Source organism: Gallinula chloropus (genome assembly GCF_964237585.1).
Source record: "Gallinula chloropus genome assembly, chromosome: 3".
Taxonomy (NCBI): domain Eukaryota; kingdom Metazoa; phylum Chordata; class Aves; order Gruiformes; family Rallidae; genus Gallinula; species Gallinula chloropus.
The window spans coordinates 32,362,896-32,387,216 of NC_140087.1; the positions used below are offsets into that span (position 1 = coordinate 32,362,896).

The window sequence follows — 24,321 nt, forward strand, 5'->3', positions numbered from 1 at the left end:
ATCTCCATAAACTTTGCTCACCTATCCAATCCTCAGATGAGCAACAGCAGCTACGGACACCAGGATAGATAAGCAGCATGAATCATGCCAAGTAAAGTTAATTTTCATAGTATAATACATAAGATGGACTGTAGCACACCCCTATTATAGATACCAAACTACACCAAAACTGGAGACATGGACAGTCAATAGGGTTCTTAAAAGCTTCTAATAGGTCACTTTTAATAAAAAGAGCCATTAAAATTACATCAAATACTCATGAGTCACACTTGTTCACAAGAAGCCATTTCCATTCCATTTTTCAGACAGCTGAAAGCCCAATTTATATAAGACTCATTTAGCTTTCTACACCTCTTTTCATACTTCTATTAGCTGTTAAGCGAAATGTGCCATTTCCCTCCAGTTAAGGAGGTGAGACAAGAAGCAGTTCATCTTGCATCATCCCATTTTGGGTGGGTTTGGGGTATGGATTATGCAAGATACTATGTGTGCTATGGGGTCAGCATTTCTGTGTTACAAGTATTACGTTACCTAAAGCACTGCCATGACAGAGTATGTGTTCATATAGAAAAGGCATTATATGAATGTAGCCACCATATTTTTAAGTTGCACTCATTGACAAAGTGTCTTTCCCTGAAACTAAATGAAGCTAATGACTTTCAAGGTGTCCCTTAGATAAGGGAGATCAATCAGAGGGAATTGTATTAGCAGTAAGAAACAGAATAGCCCTGTTTTATGTGTAAGATTAAATTCAGATTATTTTGTATGAGGAAACTGTTAGACCTCAGGTTCTGGCAAGCTGGTGAGATGTCATACAGAAAACACTATACTCCTGTTTTCAAGTCTGCTAGAGGGTGAAAAAGGACTGTGACCATAAAATGGCACAGGAAAATGGGATGTTAAAAACCCCAACCCACCGCACCTCAAACATTATGAAAGAATTTTCAAGAATGGTAGCTTTTTAAGAGAGCCCATAAGCTTCTAGGTAGAGATTTGAAAAATGCTATAATAAGCTCTAATGAAAGCTTTCATACTTGAAGCACTGTCTCAAATGTAATAATAATAAAAATAATTCTCTTGTGCTAGGAGGACCCCAAGATTCAATAGAGAAGGATTAAAGAAGCCATTTAAATCACAGGCTGAAAGGAAACACAACAGGTAATTTTCTGTAAGACAAATTATCTTGAAAGCCAATTGTGATGTCTTGTCCTAACTATACTCCTTTTGCTGTCAACAAAGGACACTATTGAATAATTCTTGGTTTAGAAATTTGAGTAATTTCAAGCAGAAGAATCTCAATGCATCACTACCAAGAAGAAAAGATCAACTGTACTTGCACTGTTTAGAGAAAACAATAAGTATTTCCTGTTCCATGCAGCATGGACACAGAAGCAAATAGAGTGCTTCCTACCATATTTAGCTATGCTTCCCATGAGAGGGACTTCTGGCAAAATGCCCATCTCCTTAAACTTTATAGACCTCAGATTTTCAAAATCACTCACTCAGCTAAAAGGTCTTCCTGCTTTCTTCTGCATTTGCTGTCTGGACTATTTCTATATCTGTAATTTTTAAGATTTCTTCCACTTCTTTCCACTTCTGACTGACACAGGCAGTGAGAAGTCCCATATCCTGGGGTACCTGCTCCAGCCTCTTTCCTTATTCCTTTGTCAGTGTCCCAAAGCTGAGGCTCCTTCCTTCAGCACTCACCACCTCCTGTACCTGAAAAGTCTAGTATCCCAACAAAACCTGGAAGAGTAGAAAAACTGTGCTGGAAGTTCCAAAGAGCATCTCCAATTGCCAAAATTTCTACTCACCTTTGTCTCCTCATAACCTCCTTTACTCCCTTTGGACCAAATATTTGGTGAGAAAAATTAATGACCACTTAGCTTCTGTAATAACTAGCTGTTTACCTTAGCCAAACTGCAACACCATGAAAAGAATATATTTAATTTGTTTTCTGCGTGTTTTCTACAACACGTATCCCATGTCTAACTACCCCTTGCCATTCAGTCATGGAAAGTTTCCTTAGATTCTTCCTAATTCCACATTACCAAAGATGAGTTTAAGAGCTGACACAAAACATGGTGGTTTTCCATTTCCATTCCTCAAAGAATTTATGAACAACCTGAAGATTTCTTAGCAAATCCAGATGACTGCTACAAGACATCTGTATATTTCAAGAGGAAAGGTCTAAGTTTGCAGGTACCACCTGCAATTCATAGCCACAACAAAACTAATCCACTAATGATAAACATAACTAACTTCAAAGGAGGAAAAACCAAATAAAGTTACCAACTCTCCTGAAATGCTTATCCAGCCAAGCATTAAGCTAAATTCTAGTCTTGCTGTTAACTTGGGAGGCTACCCATAAACAAAGAGATCAAGGGAGATAATTTGCCCTGCTATTGTCTACCCTACAAACAAGCAGTTATCCAAACTAGTTAGAGTCAAAAGCAGCAATCAAGAAAAATAAACTGGAAGTCTGCTAGAGGGTCAACAGCTTGGCTCCTTTGTAGAGTATAATTCCGATGTGAAATAACCAAAACACACAAAATAATAAAAAAGATGAAAAAACTCATTAGACTGACATTCATGTTCCTACTCTCTTCCTGGTAAAGCTGTTGAACCCTATTTTAAATGTTTAATTTATTCAACCTGCAAGTGAAGAAGAAAAGATTCACTAGCTTTGTAGAGAAGGTGCCTACCTGGAAGATGAGACACTGCTACACCAGGAACTGTTTATGTATGTGAATAGGTCTGATCACCAGATAAGGCTAAAACAGCTATGGAATATTAAATTTCAGAGCACTCTGCTTCAAGATAGGAGATAAGAGTTCGAGTTTCCTCAGGCAGAGTAGAGAACCAAAGTTTGGTTTTCCACACTGCTGGATCAAACCACCACCTCCCACTACTTTGCACTCCATGCCCTTCATTTCTCAGGTTTTCCCACAGGTGTTCAAAACAAAGTATTTCATTTGGGGCTTATGGAAATAGCATTTTTTCAGCCATCACCAGCTAACATTATTCCAGTGGAATGAAGGCATTGTTGAAGAAATGTAACCTTGCTCAGCAGTAAAGTAGCACAGTTCTGTCTCTGTGTTTATACTGTTATCCCTGCCACACATTAGTTATTTAAAGTAGAGCAGGATGGTAGAATAGATGCCTGGCAGTGACCCATTCACCAGTACAGCTAGACTCTTCACCAGACCTCCATACTCGAGAGGAAAATAAGACAGCTCTCTAAAGATCAGGAATGCTGTAATAGGCCAGCATAATTTTAAGATACATTTGACACTTGTTTTTCTTTTTTAAATGTGGTTTAATGGACTGGACTTTATGCCCGAGCCCCAGGTCACCCAGAATGTCTGTCACTTGATGCCCATGCACTGCTTGCTCAGCTCACCACCAGTATTTGTTTACACCTACACTGGGGCAGACCTAGACTAATGGCATTGTCTATTATTAAGTTGTTCTGAACTTACTATAAATTTCATGCTACCCTGTTGCAAACTTAGTTACAGAGTAGGAATTAGGGAATTACATAGGTAAATCTTCATCAGCAGCTGAATCTCAGAGAGACAAGGCCTTAATAGGGATAATGGTACTCAAATTACCAACCTCAAAGGATGCAACAAAGGCTAATTAATGTTTTTTAAGGGTTTTGAGGGTGGAAAGTACTACACAAAGGAGAAATAAAACTATTTTGTGAGCTTCTGTGTAGGCTAGCATCTGAAAGCTTCAATTATGTGGCTTTCAATAGTTAACCACATGAACATAATGAAACAGCTTTGACAACTGACTCCCCTCTTCCAATTTGTCTGAATTTCAGCACCTTCCACGTGCTGCAGAACTTTAAAAGCTATCTCTCCTGTCAAAATGGACTAGAACCATGGCTTAACGTTTGCTGGGATACCAGAAGAAGAAACCTCAACAGGTCTGCAGACACACCAAGACAGAAAGCTGACTGAAGCCAGCGATGTGTGCCCCTTGGAGGTGAGGGGCTGATGGGCTTCTTTCAAATACTGTTTATCAGCCTAGTCTGCCTTGGGGGAAACTCCCACATTCTGATTTTTCTTTTGCAAGATTTTTTATCTTGCTGATTTTTCTGAAGGGCTTGTGAATAAAGCCTTATATGATGAGAAGCTCATCTATTTTTCCACAGTTATATCCATTGATTTAGTAAGACATTATTCCTACAAACACTCGCCTTCTTTACAACCTCAACTGAGCCTGGGTACACAACCATACTGCTGCTACTTTCACACAGAGCCTAATGTGAACGATTGTAACTGTGGTCTTATCAGGAACTTCAACAGCAACAGGCAGAAGACAGACATAAAAGTATGTGTTTCATGAGGAATTTATGAATTCCATATTTTGCTAATAATTTCAAGTCTTTCTTCTATAATTAGTTTCTAATCCATGACTGACTTTGTTCATCATCACTCCCAGCAACACAAGAAATTCATCCCTCTGATAAGGTACTGAAATAGAAAACTTCTGCAAAATATGGCTAATCAAATTTCATATGTACATTTAAGAGATTATTGCTTTCCCCATTTCAAACTGGCTAAACAGCCAAAAAAGACTTAAGAGTTAGGGAAGATCTGGATGTGGTAATTACAAATTACTTTGTTCCCTTATTGAAAATACAGCTGTAATTTAAACAAATATAAATCAAGAGGGCTGACATGTGGAAGTCAAAAAGAGGGGGGTTCCAGCTGATAGCCATTCCTTTTTATTATTTTGTGGAAAACAGATTGATCAATCACGAAAGAAATCACATCTCTTTAAACTGCTTGAGTTCTCCTTCAAACACAAAATTCACAGTACATCTTGTTTGAAGTAGAGTATTTCTCTGTGTGCTTCAGACGACACGGCTGAAACAGGGAACCTATATCACCCTAAGAGAAGATAAAGCCTGGAGAGATCAAAGGGGAGTAACTGTGCAGCATCAGAGCCTACTTCATGAAGAGCAGAGACAGGCTGGAAAAAAACCCAAACCAACAAACACAGTGACATACAGAGAAACACCCCCAACACCTCTCTCCTCAACCCCACCCCACCCCCTCCCCCAAAAACAAAACCCAACCAAAAGCCAACAACCAAAACTAAACCCCAAACCAAATCCCTTTGAATTCACAGATGGAGGATTGCCTTCCTCTGGGCATCTTCATTGTAGGAGTATCCTCCTGCTGCAGAGAAACAGATGTTGCAAAGCACATCCAGATGTGCACAAACACTCGTGATGTGTTTCTCATTCTCATCACAACATGTTATTGCTTTATTTTTGATTAAGACTTATTTGTTTTCCCTGATGACCTGCAAGGCTGTTACAGTTCTTACAGGCGTGATTTTTGAGTCTCTTGCTAACTTCAAGACTTTTGTCTCAAGCAATATCCTTCCTATTCCTTGAGGACTTCTACCAAGGACTTAGATGTCTTGCAAGAACTGCTTGACACCTGAAGTTTCCATCAGCCACCTTCAGAACACACAGAGGGACTGGACAGTATTGGCTGGAGGACCAAAGGAGGGTACACAGAGGCTGCCTGGGGAGTCAGGCCAAAGCTATACAAGGACAAAAGAGGAGTAATCCAAACACAAGACGTTACACCTTCTAGGTTAATTCTTCTGCTGTTTAGCTGCTACCAGGCTAGAAAAGTCTTCTGTTCCATCCAATACTCATCGCTGTGCTGCCCAGAGTAATGCCGCTCCGCTGCGTAGTTTGGAATTCGTCTAGCGATAGGGGAATTGCAAGCTGGGCTGCACACCACAGGAGCTGTTCACCACAGGGACTGAGTGTCTCGGGATATATTTGTTTTTCATTTTTTGTTGGTTCTGTTTTTTCTAATGTTTTTTTTGTTTGTTTTCTCAGAGAAGCATCTTCTAAAAATGACAATTTAGTCAGCTTTTTTTTTTCTAACAATTTTATCAATTGCAGTGAAATTTACCTAATGGTCCAGACAGCATGATGCTGTACATTTTCATTTTTGCTGTCATTTTCAAATTCAGAAAGAAGAAAAACATACACAAAGAGACCTGAAGTTAGTCAACCGGTTTCCTTCTCTCCCCCAAAGTCCTCAGGCCTCGATGAGATTAAATCACAGTTAATACAAATCTAGTCTGTCAGTTCCAGCAGATCCACTCTGCTTCTGGGATAAAAGAACAGCACAATACGAATATATTTAATTTATCTTTTGTTCAAAGTAAAAGTCATGCTGAATGTAAAAGGGTCAAGAAAATCACTACAGATGTTGCTAAAAGATTAAGAATAGCTAGGGAAACATTCACCTTCTCTATTTTTAACATAAATATTATTTTATTCATAACAGTGTTGCCAGCTCAGAAAACAGAATAACAATTACCTTTATCAACCTGTTCTTGCAATAACACTGACGTTGCCAAAAACAAACTTTCAGAAGACCAGAAGTGCCAAAATGAAGATCCTGCTCCAAAAAGCAAGGACCCTCCAAACATACAAAAGGAAGATAAGGTCACCCAACCCACCACAGCTGCACACTCTGCTGAGTCTCCAGCCTATAATGTCTGCCTGTAAACAGCCAGATTTTGCTTAAGGGATTATTAATAAATGGGCTTCCAACAAAAACAACGTCAAGACTGCAAGAGATAATTAGCTTACAGAAAGCTGAGAGATTTTTTTACTCAGCTTGCTAGCACTATGTGGACTAAGAATTGTTTAAGAGCGGTATTCACTTCACTGTGTACAGAACAAGCCTTGCTTTATTTTCATGCTAGCTCTGTATTTAAATGCCTTTTCTGTCTTGGTGTGTGATACATGAGATGCTAAAAATAGCCCATCTCTTCCAGAATTTTCATTGTATCTACCTTTGAAAAGCTCCATTGATGAAAAAATTACTGTGAATTTAACTTAGGAAGATAAAGCTCAAATATTGAGAGACAGACCACATACAGTGAAAATCTCTTATGTATTTTCCATGTAAATACACCTCATGTACCTCATATTCAAAAAACTCACCCCTATTTCAAGCTATACAGGGAAAAAAAACTCATGCTGAAAGTCAATGTCTTTTACTAGTAATTTTCTTTTGTGTGTCTACCTGATAAAGCCTGGAAACATTCCAAAATTTATGAAGTCTTATCTGTGTGTTCTTCAGCTCTTTTTTTGTGCTGTAGATACCTCTTTAATCCAACTCAGATGTTGCTTATACTTTGGAGGGCCTCTTGCAACCAGCAAGACAAAACAAAACAGCAAAATTCTGTTCCAGCAAGATACAGTGGTGTCCTCTTAGGACAAAGGTAAAACCAGCCAGTATTGCATTTGCAAAGCAGAGCTGATCATTTCATGGCAGGGAATAAGCAGTCTGCTTCAGGATCCTGAGATTTTAATGCATGTAAGATGCAAAAAATAGCAGACATGGCTGGAGCCAGCTATAGAACAGGCACAGGCAGAGTCCACAAAGATGTTCAGTGCTGTAACTGCAGCTCAATGTTAAACCCCCATGGAGATTTCTTAAATACACATCAATCACTGACTGCAACAGTTCTGGATACTTCAGTCTCCTTCAGTGAAGGTTGGCTAGTTTCTAAAGTAGTCTTATGATATCACATAACACAGCCAAATACACTTCTAAAAAGGTTAAAGCCTAACCACTCTATCACTGAAATTACTAATTATTCTACTTTTCCACTTTCCCTCTACTCCACCTTGCTGGACACAAACCATTTATACGTGATGACATTATCTAGATGTTCAACTCCATTTGCAATCAAACTAGTTGCTGAATATCCTTCAAAACCATGCATGGCCAAGACTGAGGAGGACTATGAACATGTTGGACAGTAAGACAAGAAACTTACGTCGGTTTTACTTTCATTTCTACTTTCTGGCTTTGCATGTGTACATGAGCAGGTACTGTAAAAACATGTGGGATTAGGCAAGTCAATTAGTCAAAAACATGAACTGTACTTTACCATATAGGGAAATTTGAAACACCTCCCCTTTTACAGATTGAAATTAATTAAATTGACGGAGGAAAAAAAGGTATACTTGTATGCCTTATAGCTTTCCAGTGGCATTCATTTTAAGTGTATGCAATTTAAAAGTCAAGAGATTAGTGCAATTTCTCAGTGCCAAAACCGTAGCTGTCAGAGTCCATCACAAGACCTCAAGCTGTTCTTTGACTTGAAGATCATCAGCTACGATACAGAGCTTGGCAGCAGCAGTTAGCCGGCCACTGTCAGTGATGGATGAGATAACAGAATGCAGTTTGCTCTTTCACAGCTCTATCAATGCCGAACTGCCCTGCTGACGGGCAAGGCGAACCTGGCTTTGTCAGTGAGCCAGGCAGATGATCCTGAAGACACAAAGGAAGCAGATATGAGCCGTAACAAGGTGTCATCCTCACAGAGTCACTTTTCTGGCTGTAACTGCATTTTAGCAGATGTCCGGTTCAATATTACCAGTGATACATCCATTATGGGCCTGAAAAATCCACTACATCTACTCCAACTGCAGTTTTTCCTCAGCCAAAAAAACACATGGTGCACAGGAATAGGCCAAATGCTAGGAAATGTGGGCAACTCCCATGCCGTTCACAAACATTAATGTCCAAACCAAAGCACATTTTCCATTACAAAAACAGAGGCAAAATTCCAAATGCAAAAAGCAGTTATCATGGTTAAGGACAACTAACAATCCTTGACGACACTACCATTTGGAAAAATACTCTGTGTTCAGCTCCAGCTACTGTTTTGTTACAAGATATGCTGCTCTCCCAAACAATTTTACCAAGTGATGAAAAAAAAAAATAAAATTCAACTCCAGAGCAGGATATCTAGTCTGAAATGGCCATGGTCTGATAGGAAATGGTTGAAGCACTGATTACAAAGTACAATATACAATCAAGATATCAACACTTGCTCCTGAACAGCTTAAAATTATTTCAAAGTGTACCAAAGCAGCAATAAACAGTTCATATTTCTGTCCTTCCAGTGGAAAAGCTATAAAGGGCAGTCTGGGCAAGCTGGCGCTAAGTACATGTTCCTGGCAAAGCTGTGCCAGCTCAGGCACTTCTCTGTTAGTACACTGCTCCTCCTGCCACAGCCTCTCTGTGCAGCTTTTAAAGGATGTTCAGACCCCTGGGGTCACCCACTCTTTCTCTTGGTTCGGAGCATTCAGTAAAAGCAGCTACAAACCTAACTTCGCCTTTAGTGTTTCTGCTACATATTATTAATCACTTAAACTGCATTTCAGAGAAAGACATAAGAAGTGCCACCTGAAAGTCAAGCTTCAGTCTCCCAGCTGTAACACAACTTCTGAATGCTTGAGTTTTCTTCATTATAAAATCTAAAGACCTTTTAAGAATTTTTTTGCACACAGGATCCGTAGCTTTGAGACAGCTGTCACCTAACACTCTCCCCCTCATCCCCTTACTCCTCCATTTAGACCGGATCTCAGTGCAGGGGTTGGATTTATCCTATGGTACTCCTTCTCATGAATCAGTCACCTTCACTCAAGCAAAATCTTAGAAACTGGCACTAGCACTGCATGCACGTCAGCTTTGCTCTGTTCTCTTTGCTAGAGAGAGAGAAAAGACCATAGGGGTAGGGTGGGGGGGAAGGAAGAGCAGAAGTACTGCCTGACTCCAGCTCTGGCATGACCCCTCTTTAGGGAAGAAAGGGTATATAGAAAGCCCTTGCTCTCCTCACCCCTGCTACAAGAGCAACGTATGGCAGAGCAAAGCCTGGCTAGACTAAAAGCCAAAAATGTTTTGGTGGATAATAATCTGGGGGCTGCATGTATTTGCTATCATAGTCTGTGTGAATGCATTTCCCCCAGAATTACTCCCCACTGACTATTCCAACACCTCTGCAAATAGAGCACCTTTCCTCAAGCTGTAAAGAGAGGAAAAACATCACAACAGACAAGTTGCTCTTCCGGTCTTTCATGTAACTTACAGTACTCTTGCAGTCACTTTGGCAGCTCTGCTGCTTAAACCAATTCCTGTTTCTGCAGCAGATTATAAACAGGCATACTGCTGTGTCATACTGAAGGTGCATTCTAGGCAACATGGCCATTTTCCACTCCCTGCCTACCTGAGTCAAGGTTGACTGCTTATTGATGAGAGCGAGCTTCAGCTGCAGTCAGTGCTGTTTGGATGCTGCTGCTGTTGGACGTGAGCTAGTATCTATCATCTCACACCCTATCAGCAGAATGGCTATCTGATGTCCAAGAACTGTATTATAGTGGTGATGGACGTAGCAAAAATTAAGCACTAATTTCATTTTCACTTGCAGTATCTTCTCTCTGACCGGGCAGTTCAAGAAGTCATCACTGGGCTGCTAGAGTGAGCAAACTTAATATATAAGAGCTTCTAAAAAGAAATCTCCAGGATCTCTTTTCACACAGCCACTTGCTTTGACTATAGCTTCTCTTGACCAGAATGAGCTAGTGAATCACCTGCTGGTCTGTCTTGGTTTAGGTCCCATCTATTTAAACTAGCATGAAGCTCTGCACCTTTGATGTGAGTTAATTAGGCTCACATGGCTTTCCCCAGCCTGGCTTCTGCAGCTTCAGAAGCAAAGGGAGCCAAATTCAGCCCATCTGTCTAAATGGGAGCCCTCTCCTGCTGCAAGACATGCCTCATTACCCAGCACAAGAGCTGCCTTCCAAGAACACCAGGAAAGGGTGTTTTGTTGCTGCCAAGAGTCACCCGGAGTACCAGCTATACCGAGCAGGGAAGGGGGTTTTCCACAAGAACCATGATTCTGTGCCATCAACTTCTTTGCATGGAGGCCTCAAGGGTCTGTCTACATGGGGATTTCCTGCAGTAACCTTTTGTCTAACACTTGGAACTTCTTGATGACAACAACAGATCTGCAAAATACATTTGATTTTTTTTTTTATTTAAAATTAAAGAAAGACCTAGAAAACTTCGGTGAAGCAGAGGAGGTCACTCCCCCTGCAGCCATTCATTATGTAGGCCATACAAGTTCTGGAAGCTTCTCAGTTCCTGAACTGGAATCCCAAGAGGAAAGAAAGTAGCTTGAAGTAATCGACATCATCACCTCTGCTAGAGAAAGGATGCAAACCACTCCCTGCTGCTACTCAGTGCCAGGATCTGGGCAAGCAAAGGTAGAAGACCCAATCACACAACTTCAGCTCCTGAATTTGTCTCAAAGAATTTGATCTTGTGGAGGAGCTGCGGCACTGTTGTCAGATCCCCTGCTGGCTCTGCCACAGCACTGTGCCTGGGCAGAGATACTAACCATACTTTGGTTGAGAGTTTATCTGTGTGTGATAGAAAATTTACCACCCAGCCAAATCTTAAGTGACAAAAAAGTAATTCCTTCAGTCACCCAGTTTCTGTGAGACAAGACTTGAAGGAAATATCTGTAAGTCTGTATGTATAAACATACGGTGCTGTTGGGAAACACAAACTCAGCGCTTAAGACCTAATAAAGCAGACATAAAAGCTTTCTTCTCTGTCACAGTTCATCTTTATGAATGTTATAAGAACTAACAAAGAAGTTTACAATGAAGAAAGCACAGCAATCAGCAACATATACACACCCTAAGTAATGACAAACATCTACTAATGTTACAGGACAGTAAGGAAATTGTCCAACAAGTGAAAACACGTGATGTTTTTGTTCAGAGCGGCCTGGCAGGAACCTCATGAAATTCAACATGGAAAACTGCATAGTCCTGCTCCTGAGGAGGAGTGAGCTCGTGCACCGGCACAGGCTGGGGACCCACTGCCCAGGCCAGCCAGCTCTGCAGAAATGCCTGGGGGACAGCAGGCTTAGCAGAAGCCAGCAGCAAGCCTGGGCAGCAACGACAACTCAGCAGCTTCCAACACCTTGTCAATGCCAGTGTAGCCAAGGGATCAGGGAAGCGAGTCTACCTCTTTCCCTGGCACCTGTCAGGCCATGCATGGGTCCAGTGCTAGACAGGCATTGGCAACACTGAATAAATCCAGGGAAGGGCCACTAAGGTGCTCAACGACTTGAGCCCTGCAAGAAGAGCTGGGAAATTCAGCTTGGAGAAAAGTGCTTCAAGGAAATCTGCTGGCAGCCTGCTGGTACCTTTGGGGAGGTTATAAAAAAAGATGAAGCCTGGTTCTTCACAGTGGTGCGTGGCATGAGAATGAGATGTAACAGGTACAAAATACCTTTGAAGATGTCGTAAGGAATATGAGAAAAAAAGAAAAGTTCACTGAGATGACAGTGAAGCAGTACCATAGGTTGCTCAGAGAGGCGGCAAAGCATGTTCCTCGGAGGTCTTCAAACCTAAACAGATAGAGCCCTGGGCAACCTTGTTCCAATTCAGTGTTGACACTGCTTTGAGCTGAAGGCTGGACCTCCCAAGGTCCCTTCAAGGCTGAAGGACTCTGTGACCCAATGCCCCGCTACAGATTCTGTAATGCGCAGTAATAGAGGAGAGTTCCCCAAACTGACATTTTCTTACATTTGGGAGCCTGAAACCAGTATTTGCACCTTGGAGTTCTGAGCAGCAGTACTTTAACGGTTTGTACAGGGCAACTGGAGCACACAGTTTTGCTGTTCTCACACTGGGAGCATCTCGGAGCAAGGAAACATTTTGTCATATGCAAACCTCTAAGAGTTGAGGTTTGCAAGCAAATGCGTGCAAGCAAAGAGTACTCAATTAAAGAGCTAAGAAACGCAGACTCCAAGGCTTAATGAATCATAACTAATACCTAGAAAAAAACTATTCCTGCTAATTTCCAAGTGTTTAATTGAGTTAGATGAAACGTTTGTGTACATGAACGCAACCACACATAGTAATTTCCCCAGGTAGAACTCTTCAAGCTGAAATATTGATAATTCATCTGGGGCATGAATGACAATCATTTGTTTATGAAGTCATAACTTCTCTACATACCATATCAAGGTCTTGGGAAACCCTCCGTTTGCGCAGCTCTTCCATCCTCTCACAGACGTCTGTAAAGCAGGTGTTATAGTAGTCTGCATACTGCTGTGCCAGATCATCAATATTTCCCAGAGACCCATCCTATGGTGAAGGCAAAGAAAAGAAAAAAAGAAAAAAAAAACGCAACAGGTTAATAAATTTTAAAATTCTGATTTAAAAGTAACCCCACCTCTCTAAGGGAGACCCTCTCCCTGCAGTCACATCCAGCACACAGCTTAATCCCTAGACCTGAGCACGCAAGAACAGTTGGGAGCTGCAGTATCACAGCAGCTCTGGAGAAACAGGTGGGACCCTGGCTCACTCCTGCACAGAGAGGGCAGGCAGGGACAGCAACACACAACAGAGGAACAACATATCCTCAGGCACTATCTGCATCAATTCCCTCCCACCTACATATATTTGTATTCCATTTGGTTTTCCCAAGCAGCTACCCACTCATCCAATAACCATCATTACATATATTTCACTGACCTTATTTACTGGGAGTAGCCCTGCTCTCCTTGACAATGACTAAGAGCAATTAAAGCATTACGTTTCTTGCTTATAAGCACAATCGGCCAGACTGCAAACAGTTTCACCCAAATGACTTGAACAGGCGAGTTTATGCCACCCACAAAGACACTCTGCCAGTTGATCTTCTAAGATATACTGGAGGCAGAATCACGGTATGCTCAGACCCAAGTGTCTGCTTTGCTAGGCAGGACTGCCAGCCACCCTGTTAATAAAATGGCTATAGGCAAGAGTCTAATTGTAATCATCTGTTAACTACAGTCAAAATTCATACTTTTAACATGATGGATAAATAAGAGGAAAAGCAAAACAACCCAGAAAACAGGCTGGATTTTAAGTGGGCTGAGAAATCCTTACGAACTTCAGATATGCATGCCATTGAGGGCCAGGCAAAGGGGGGGGCAGGGTGAATTAAACTTTTTGGTATGATATGCACATACTTAAAATAGGTCCAAAAGAGGAGATGGAGTAACTTTGCTTCTCTATTTATAGTCTAAAGTTATGGAAAGGCAAATATGTTATGGTAAGCATTCTTTAAAAGGTAACCATCTATATACTGTGTGAATATTCTGAGAGAAGAGCAAGAATGAACTACAGCACATTATTTCATTATTGCTATTAATAGACCCAACACATATAAATACAAAATTATGCCTTGAATATTAAGAAAAAAATAAGCAATCGAGGAATCATTTAAAATAATTATGTTAATAATATACATAAGTTGCAATACAGAGTTTTAGCATACCAGCTAGAAGGAAATCTTAATTAGAAACCACAACTTACTGAAACTATTGCCATTTGGAAACACGTACGCAGTCCTGCTTTTGGAGTTCTTGACTACACTGAAGAGGCAGACCCATTTTAATGAAGTATCACTTCCAAAGAATTGGAAAAAACATTCCAGTTTCAATCAAAGCGAAAGCCTGTTAAAACATCAGGGTCTGTGCTACACACTCCCTACTTTAAGGGCAGTTCCACATGTGCAACAGTTTCCTCAAATGCCTTGGGAAGTTTTGTAAAGCTCATTTTCTCAAAATGCAGAAGAGTTTGCATGTTCTTCAACTATGTACAGTACAGGTAGCAAACAGCATGCAGGTCACTTGTTGGAGCAGCAGAAGCAAAACCACCCCACTAAATATATACCTATACACCCCTTGCCCCCGCCCCTTACACATATCTATGTGGTTTTTCATTGCATTTCCTCTCTCAACCTGCCAAAGATCTCAAATGGGAGATACATCAAACATTACAAGGTCAGGATCCTTAGTACAAATACACTTCTGGAAACTTCAGACCTCGCAGAACTTCGGACAACTTTCCACACCACTGAGCATGTGTGTAATTTATGAGGACTAAACAACAACATCTTTGAGACCATGACTGTGCTACCCTACTCGAGTAGCAGTGCTGCCCGCGCAGCAGGCACGCATCTTCCTCCAGCTGCCTCTTCACCAACCACCACTTCCCAACAAGCTGGAGAAGGAACTTGGACTCTCTGCCTGTGCCACAAGCTCCACACATCTGCCCTTGCAACTGCACACTCTCCAAGGGGTCATCAGAGGTTTGGCTGAGGGTGCATCCACCGATGCCATGCACATAACAAGCTGCTTTCACAAGGTTTGCACACTCCATAGGGATAACTACAGCCACAGTGCTGGGGGTGGGAAGCACAGTGGTGTAAATGAACACAAAACAAGCTTAACCTTCATTTGCTCCCTGATGCAAAGAATAAGAAAACCTGTGCAACTTCCCAAGAAACAATATGGCATTGGAATCCCAGTCACTCCATCATAACAAACACCCCTCTAAGGGTTACCAAAACTCCCCACTTCAGACTACCTTCTCCAGCCTGAGTCTGTTTATTCCTTAATAAGCTTTGCCAGATAAGAGTAGAGGAAACAGTAATGATTGAAAGGCAAGACAGGAAGCCATCATTTCATTAGAACAATATGAAACCTGCCTATTCACTTTGTCAGTCCAGCACTTCTCCCAATTCTGTGAACTGCAAGATTTCAGGTACTAAATCTGCTCTGTAATAGGTGTAACTTGTGAAAGCAAAGTCTCGACTCAAATTGAGTGATACACTCCAAATCCAAACATATCACATGAACTTCAGCTTAGCTGAGAGCCAAGTGGAGTTGAGGCGAGGACCACAGCAGGCTTCAGGTCTCCTCCACACACCTTCTCACACCCACACCCCTCAGGTTAGTGGTCACTCATGGGATGGCAATGTCACTGCACAATGGATCCGACCAAGTCAAACAAGTGCTTGTTTTTCACTTACTCTGTCATGCAGTTCACAGTGCTTCTCTTAAAGGTGATCTCTACAAAGCTGAAGGCTTGTGGCCATCCCTAGAGCAAAATTAGCTTGGCTGTAGCACCCCGGTTAAAGCCCGCAGACCATGGGTGGCCCCACCGTCAGCAAGCACGCGGCTGCAAAGAAAGGCCTATTCACAGGCGACCCTGTCTGCCAGTGCCTACACAACCAGAGAAGCTGAGCTGCAGGCACCAGCCTGCCTGCCTGACAGAAGGGATTGTTGTCAATGCTCAGGACTCAAATTAGGGGCTGTGCTCCAAATACAGCTCATGCCAGCTCCCCAGGGAAGGCCAGTCCTGCGCAAAAGCAAGCTTAAAATCAAAAAAAACCCCCAATAATCAAGGCACAGAAAAAACCCCATAAGACCTTAGAGATGAGAACTGATAACTGAAACATATACTCATTGCAACCCTGGCATATACTTTTGTGAGGGTCACCGGACCAAAGGTTGCTGGCTTTACAAGTTAGCCACTTCACAGAAGCGTCATGCAGCCTCCTAACGAGATGCAGACAGCTTTGGAGTTGGAAGCTCGGAAAGCTTTCGAAAATGAGAACAAGCATTTGCATTGACATCTCAGCTTGCCAGGAAGTTGTACTGGAAGATGCAGATTGAATCGTTTGTCCCTGTGGCAAAGAGCTTCTTCTATGGGTTTGCGCATGCGGGTATCCAGAGAGCACTGCTTTTGTCCGAAAAGAAACACAGATACACAAATCAAGCTCAAGCCAGAGTCAGTGACTGTTTCACATCCCACAGCATCCACTCATGTTATATGTAAGGAAATAATGTCATATCTTAAACTATTTTGTATCAGATTTATATTACCTCAAATTTTATCTCTACCTATAATGTTCATCATCCTCCTTTAGTCTTCAAATACTACTAAAAATATGGCAAAACTAGAAAAAGAGAAGATGCTTCATTATTCTACCTGCACTGATAATGGACGAGAAGACATACCTTACATATCATCAAGCCATAAGTACAACTAATCAATAGGTTACTTTTGAACTATGGTATTTTGTCTGTCTACTCATTAAATTGACCCCCAGCTTCTCCAAACAGTTCTAAACTGTCTCATGCAAAATTACCGCCAGTGTACTTTGCATTTCTATTTTGTTTTCAAGTTGAGTATTAAAAAATATTTGCATGTAAAACTTCAGCTCTGACTTAAGAAGTCATTCATTTTCTTACAAGTCACAGAGAGTCAAAGGAACTGTTTGAAATGTTTTTTTAAAAATCCCTCACATCATTAATAAAATAGAACAATCAAAGCATTCATAACTAGTAAGATTAAAAAAAAAAATATTTCACTCAGATGCATAAGAACCAAATCTAATTTGTGTCTCGTAGAATGGTTTGGGGTGGAAGGGACCTCAGAGTGGACCTGAAAGCCCATCTAGCTTCAACCCCCTGCCACGTGCAGGGACACCCTCCACCAGACGAGTTTGCCCAAAGCCCCATCCAGGCTGGCCTCAGACACTGCCAGGCAGGGGGCAACCTGTGCCAGCACCACACCGCCGTCACAGGGAAGAATTTCTTCTTAGTATCTAATCCACATCTATCCCCCTTCAGCTTAAGATAATTTTAATAATAATTAACACAATTTTAATAATAATTAAGACTGTTTCCATAAGTTCCTTTTACTTTCTTGCTTTCAGAAGCAAGCCAAAATCTAGGATTTTCAGGAAAACAGGAATAAAAAGTCTAAACCCATCAGTTTGTTCAATCCTCCTCTTCCTTATACACAGCCCCACTTTGTGGGCCTGATTCCAATGCTAGAACAACCAGGTGTAAACAAAACTTGAGTTGCCATTTTAGTTCACAGGTAGGAAAAAGGTATACAGCATATACAGCTATTGGATACCAAAAATAAGCAGCCAGTGCAATTCATAATAAGGCCTCAGTTACGTGCTGCTATGTCTCATTTTGGCGTGGACAGGTCCCATATTTGAAACAGCTTATGTGAGTAAATCAAAAAAGACACAGCTTTCAATTTCATTCTTACTGATATATCTGTAATTCAGAGCCACTGATGTGCTTGGTCTTAACTGCTTTAGGTCAGTAGTATTTTTACAACCAAGACCACAAAATAAGCTCTTCCTCATTTCCTTACAAATCTCACTGTTAAGCAAGGCCCTGCCGTGAAGGCCACTTTGCACCAGTTGTGTTTATTGCCACACAAACTGCAATGTTCCAGCCATATAATCCCACAGATCTCTGGTGGAAAAAATTCCTAAGCCACAAAAATATTGAGCAGAAATACCATTCTTGAAACGCTTTAATTTATTCATAAAAAAAAAGTTGTGTGTTTCTCCTAAGACTTCACTACTGCCTAAGGCCTTCCCATGAAATAGTCTGATAGCCAGGAAAGCAAACAACCTGCCAGTTTTAAAGGGTTAAACCTAAAATGAAGCTTTAATGAAACAGCATAATGTAAACGGAAGTTATCTCAGATTTCTATTTTTGGTTGTCAAATAAGTTCCTAAATTTCCATCTTATCATGTATGCATGCAACATTTTTTGGCATCATAAATTACAGACTAAATGATGAATTGCCCTGGAATTTCCAGAGAATTAGTTCAGAAATGCATGTGAATACTAAAGGAATCCGTCAAGATTCCTGTTAATGGAGCGACTACAAAGGGAAGTTGGAATGATTTGACACATTATGAAGTTAGGATTTATCAGTTGGCTTAACGCGCTTGGCAGAAACTTCTGTAGCTGACAACTGAAAGTATAAAGGAGAAAAATGTTTTGTCAGAGAACTCTGCTGGCAATAAAATTAAGTAAAAATACATTCACATTTTAATAATCAGATAGAAACACTATTATAGCTAAAAAGGAATAATGGACTTTGCTAAGTAACATCTACATTACATGAACCTGCATATGAAGCTAAATACCAGGCAGTGGCACAGCCTACATACTTTATGCATAAATTTCTATGCAGAATAAGACTTTATAGAAAAAGTTACCAAAAATTCAACTATTTGAGTTTATACTTTTCCATCTCAAGATTCTTTAAAACGTCTAAGAAAGCTGCATATTCCAGCATATCCTCCTCCCATTCCCGCAGATACTAGGAATGTCAGGAAAGAGGCCTTGATTATCAGATTTATGTGCCCACCCTCCAAGTCACTGGGTGAAATTCATGTAACTGCATGAATTTCAAAAATGTAGAAAAAAAAAAAAAAGGATATGCATGCCACAAGCCCGTTTGGTCAGCAAGACAGATGGGTCTCCATCTGCACATGGCAATGCAGATTACTGCACACAATGCAGCTATACAGGCTCCGAACTTAAAAGCCACCCCAGCTATGGTCACAGCACGTGCATAAACTGGGAGGTGAGAAACAGGTCAGAAACGGGGGTGGGGAGGAATGAACACCAAAATCTTTTTCTTATTAAATATAAATGCATGTGGAAAGGGCACAGACGAAGGGAAGATGCTCTTTCACAATGCTTTGCAATCACGCCCTGGCAAAGGCATGGGTTTTGACCTTCACAGACCAAGATGGGAAAAAAAATTAAATAATCTATTTCCATGCCTGAAACACAGGACTACTGTGTGGAGAGTCACTGTAAACATTAGGAGCTTATTTCTGGCAGTTGGATCTTAACAGGGACGTCTACCAAAAATCTGCGGAACACAACCCTGCATTTTAGTAATACCTTTGGTTTGGATAGCTGCACAAGAAGTATGAAAGCCAGAACGTGGGCCAGAGCAAACAGGCTTGTTTAGGGGAGGGAAGAGGGGTAAGAGGGGGGAGGGACAAAAAAAAAAAAAAGTAGTGAAATGAGAACATCTGCTGATGGGAAACACGTTTGTACCTAATAAACACACTGTTTTCACCAGGACTTCCACTACATAGCACACATGCCCAGAGATGCTTCAAGTTAAGCAGAAATGGCTTACCTAGAAGGTAAGCTCAGATTTTCATGGGACAACACACCAGTCCTTTTGAGATATTTTTCCTAACTCAGGCTCATAGAAGAAACTTGTGCATGCTTCCCTTGGCAACCTCAGACTGGCAGTGTACCTCCCTACACTGCAAGACACAGTAATACATGAATTCAGGCCTCGAGTGATTAATCTGAGAGACAGGGTATTTCACATTCCTCCACAGTTCTTTCTAAAGAGGTAGATTTACATCAGATGCAAGCCTTTTCAAAGCAGGAGAGTTAAAATTTCTCTAGCTAGGGCCTAGGTCTGAATTTGTCACAGACTGGAACGATGAGGACAGCCATCTGTAGGAAAACCTGCAGAGCTTTGCGATAATTCTATCTGTTACTTCTGACCCTCTTACCTGTCCCCTGCTAGCAGTGTATTTCTGCCAGGAAGAAGGCCGATGGTTTGCCTTCTGGCTTAGCTTCAAAACGATTGCCATTAAAAATAAACCCAACAAGCTGTCAGAGAAATACTTCCTTCTTTCTTTTCCTAGGGCTCAGAAAGGACAATCTCCCATTCAGCAGAAGTAACAATTCCCCTATCCATGAAGTGACAGGTTCAAAGTCTGTCTTGACAGTCAGCGGGGTCAGAAATGTGAATGAGACAGAACCGCGAGGCCAAGCAGCCCAGCGCTTGCCTTGATATTCAGGGGAAGGCATAAAATACTCAGTGTAGAAGTCATGACATTTTTATATTGAGAACAGCTATTTTAGAGGATGCTGCAGGGTTGTCATGGTTCCCTCGACCTCTCTATAGCTGGACGCTGCGAGAACAAAGAGAACATACAGATTGGACTGATTCAATAGAAGACTTTCCATTAATTTTTATGGCATCTGAGGGTTGAGTCATTAAGCTATGCAGCTTTACAGACAGAGGTACAGAAATAGATCTAATAAAAAACTGTGTCAAGCTCTGTGCAGCATGATTAAAACAGTTCTAGATTCTGTACAATAAGCAGAACGCACAATGGTAGTTTGATATAAAAGCTTCTGCAAGAGTTATCTGAAATAACTGATACAGCCCACTGAGTTCAGAGCACAGTCACTTCAGACCCAGAAGCTTTATATTAAACCACAGATTTATGGAAGCTTTTTCTAGCATAGATGAAACCCTGTCCCATCTTTACATCAAAACAAACTCTTCCCCTTTTCTGAATTCCGCAAAGAAAGTGCTTCCTCCACCATCGGCACCACAGTCTTTTCTCTCCTCACTTTTCACTGTAAAGCCGTGAAGTCTTTGTCAGGAAGGTGGAAAAACATTCTGAACACAACTGACTTTTTTCCCTTTGTATATAAAAATCAATTTAAAAGCACACTACTGGGATCCCACTCCCTGGCATGCAACCAAGGAAGTCCTCTATGTAAAAAAATAAAAATATATGTGTGCATGTATGCATGAATGCTAACGAAAAAGTTGCATCTACGCAAATGTACATTCCAATGTACTTAAAAAGTAGGCATTTATCACAAGTAGAACCAGCTCTTTCAGATGCTCATTATCTTGACATACAAGATTACATGCAAATTTTATTCATGAAAAGTTAGTTCAAAGCACCCTTAATGTCCAGCTTCCCTAATAACAGTATATTATCTTCTCTCCTCCTTTCCCCAAGGTGATTTGCACTAAGCTCATCAAAACCTAACTTGGAACTCTCGTCTGCTCCCATACCCGCCAGGCCACCAGGCTGGTCAGCAGTCAGGCTGTCCCTGCCAGCTTGTAAAGCAGAACAAGTTAACTCCTCCTTAAGTCACATAATAACTGCACCTGACATCATGTCTCATTGGTTTTGTTTCCCTTGCTCTCACTGCCTCCTTATGCCCACTGTTTTTGCTGAGACTTCTTCCCAAATTGTGTGGAAGTATGTCTCTCCATGCAGGCCTGTCGCAGCGCTGGCACTTGGGAGCAGAAACAAGTGGCAAACAGGAGAATGCCAAGAATTAGGAAATGAAAATGCATGTGATTAAAGCACCATTAAGGAGATGGAATTTCTTGTTTCGGAATCAGGAAGTTTAGGATGTGTAAGGGGGTGGTTTCATGTCTGAGTTAAGAGTCTAATCAAACATATGCAGAAACCAAACATCTTAAGGAGATGATAAAATAAATCTTTATCTCAGTGAGCTAGACCTATCAACCAACAGAGTGAAGAAGCCCTCATTAGAACTCCTAACTTTTCTTTACATATAGTGGTAGCACAGTATGACAAAAAAAAATTGTCTGTGACTGGTTGGGTCTACGTATCTTAGGTGTGAGCAACTCATCAAAATTGTAACCTGAAAAAAACTAACACAAAACATGTAAAGGAAAAAAAAAACCCAACCAAGGCTAATTTGGATATTTAAAGACAAAACAAACTGAGAAGACAATAGCATCTTACCACAACTGTGGAAACTCAGCAAATGGCACCTTGGGAAATACTGTAAAAGTTGCACGGTATATTCAGAGAAAGCAAGCTTATGACCAAGTTTCACTGCAAAAAGCATAGTCAAAAGTGATTTCTACTTTATATCGGCCATTGCTAAGGGGCATTCTCTCACAGACAGACATATGGTGAGACAACAAAACAATAAAGCGCACTAGTCTAAGCCAACGTACCCAAAGACACTGAAATCCTATTTAAGGAGGACTCTGCTGTATGAAATTTTGGTTTTAATTTCAGCTGAGGAAAAAAAGTCAGAAACTACTGTAAAGCAAGGATTTCACTACAAACATATTAGAAATATACTGAGAAGTATTCAAAGGGCAGTTTTATTTTAGAAATAGACAGCTATTTTTTCTACTAGCTTTGTAACTCGTTTGTCTGTAAGTCAACCTCCATACGCAAACAATATCCAAAACATGAATACCATCTACTGGTACACTAATAGTCTGTTCCTAATACTTTTATCATTTAAATGAAGTAGCCTCTCAACATCATAAAACAGTAAGGAAAGCACTTAAACTTGGGATATGCGACTCTCCATAGCACCAAGACATGGCAGTAAAACCTATACAGCACTCTATATCCTATGTATTTAGTGTGCAAGTTATTTCTTGCCTGAGACACAATATACACAGGCTCCCAACAGGTATACATAAGGTACAGATATGCAATTGTCACCACAGCACCCAAGGCAAAACAATTACTTGCTTCATAAAATAACTCTTTATGCAATTTGGTGGTCCCTAAATAGGTTCTCCAAATAAAACACACTACATTTGTTTTGGCCTGTGAAATGTTTGTTTTTCTTTTTTTCCCTCAACATCATGAAGTTCTTACGATCTGTAATGTTTATGTGGTATTTTATTCCACCTTGTACTAGGTGCTGTATAAAAATCCTAGTGCAGCAACAAATACCTATCCTGACCTTTCTTTCCTCTCTACTCATATTTTTCCAAGCATCGTGATGGTAAGAATAACCATAGTTATCTTAAACTTTGCTATGCTTTATACCATGACAGTTTGGCACAAGCAGGACCTTACCCAGAAAAAGGCAACTTCACTAGTGAAACTTCTCTGCTCCCCCTGCCCCTTTCCCTTGCTTCTCTGGTGTACCTCCATGTGCTCCTCACCCCTTTATTTCTGCTTCGGGTTTTTTCCCCCCACCCTTTTTGAGGGTCTGCTGCCCAGGCCTCCTCAAGGACCACAGCTTCCCCCTGGCCCCCAAAACCTAATGCTACTGTCCTCAGGGATGCACCAACAAGGGAGGAGAGCCATCCATGCCTTTTCTAATTTCTCACTGCTTCAGCAGCTGAATTGCGCACAGGGATCTTCCCCGCCACCAGCTACAATTACTGGGGAGGGAGGAGAGAGCACAGCCCTCTCCTGCTGCGCAGGGAAGCTGGTGACCAGGAAAGCCCATTGGGGATGCAGTCATACCAGGTTTCTTCCAGCTGGACAAGCCTGTTACCTCATCTGCACTTACAAGAGCTATGGGGCAGCAACATGCCTACATTTGCACAGGACCCAGCTCACCGATGAGCTTCCCGCCATTCAGAAATGCTACTGTGCTGTCATGAGATCATGACAGTCAGCACAATTCCTTATTCCTCCATGTGCTATTTAAAAGCCTATTTTCCAAAAGACAGGCACTCTCCTGCTACCCACGTGAAGGTTTTGGAGAGGAGGAATGTGAATCTTGGAGTACCTGCCCTCAATCCCAAAGTCCAGTTTGACAAAGCATGAGAGAATACTGTACTGCAGGAGAAGATAAGGAAATGCGTTATCCCAGCTGCTGTGCCCAGCTGTGCAGGGTACTGCACGCCTCAGAGACACACAGCCCTTCACCTAGAGCAGCCAGGGGAAGGGAGAGGGGGGGGCTCGCTGCCAACTGTGGAAAACCAGAATGTTGACATTTAAACTACTTTCATTAACTCTGCTTTTCTTCTATTTTTTCCCCTACTAGGAATTCAGCAGCTTGCAGCTTAAAGGATACACCCAACACTTGTGAGCATCCAGGGACTAACCTCGCCTTCCCTCCTACTGTTTCCTGACCAGCCGTCTTTTACCAGGAAAGGAAACAACCGTAATTGATCATGGCAGCAATCCATGTTTCCCCATGTAATTCTAGCAGCAGAAAAAGTGGTTTCCTGTAGCTCCTGTAAGCAAACCGCATCCAGGTCCCTCCTCA

At 41.3% G+C, this 24,321-nt stretch overlaps 1 protein-coding gene across 2 annotated transcripts in view; it reads right to left on the reverse strand.

The window, feature by feature from the left end:
• Positions 1–24,321, reverse strand: part of SASH1 (SAM and SH3 domain containing 1) — a gene marked incomplete at both ends in the record, with an annotated part of 549,489 nt that overhangs the window by 80,276 nt on the left and 444,892 nt on the right. For both annotated transcript variants that reach the window (XM_084261985.1, XM_084261986.1), the window contains one exon: positions 12,887–13,015. In XM_084261985.1, the coding sequence (XP_084118111.1) occupies positions 12,887–13,015 (129 nt within the window). The remainder of the gene's footprint in view (positions 1–12,886; positions 13,016–24,321) is intronic.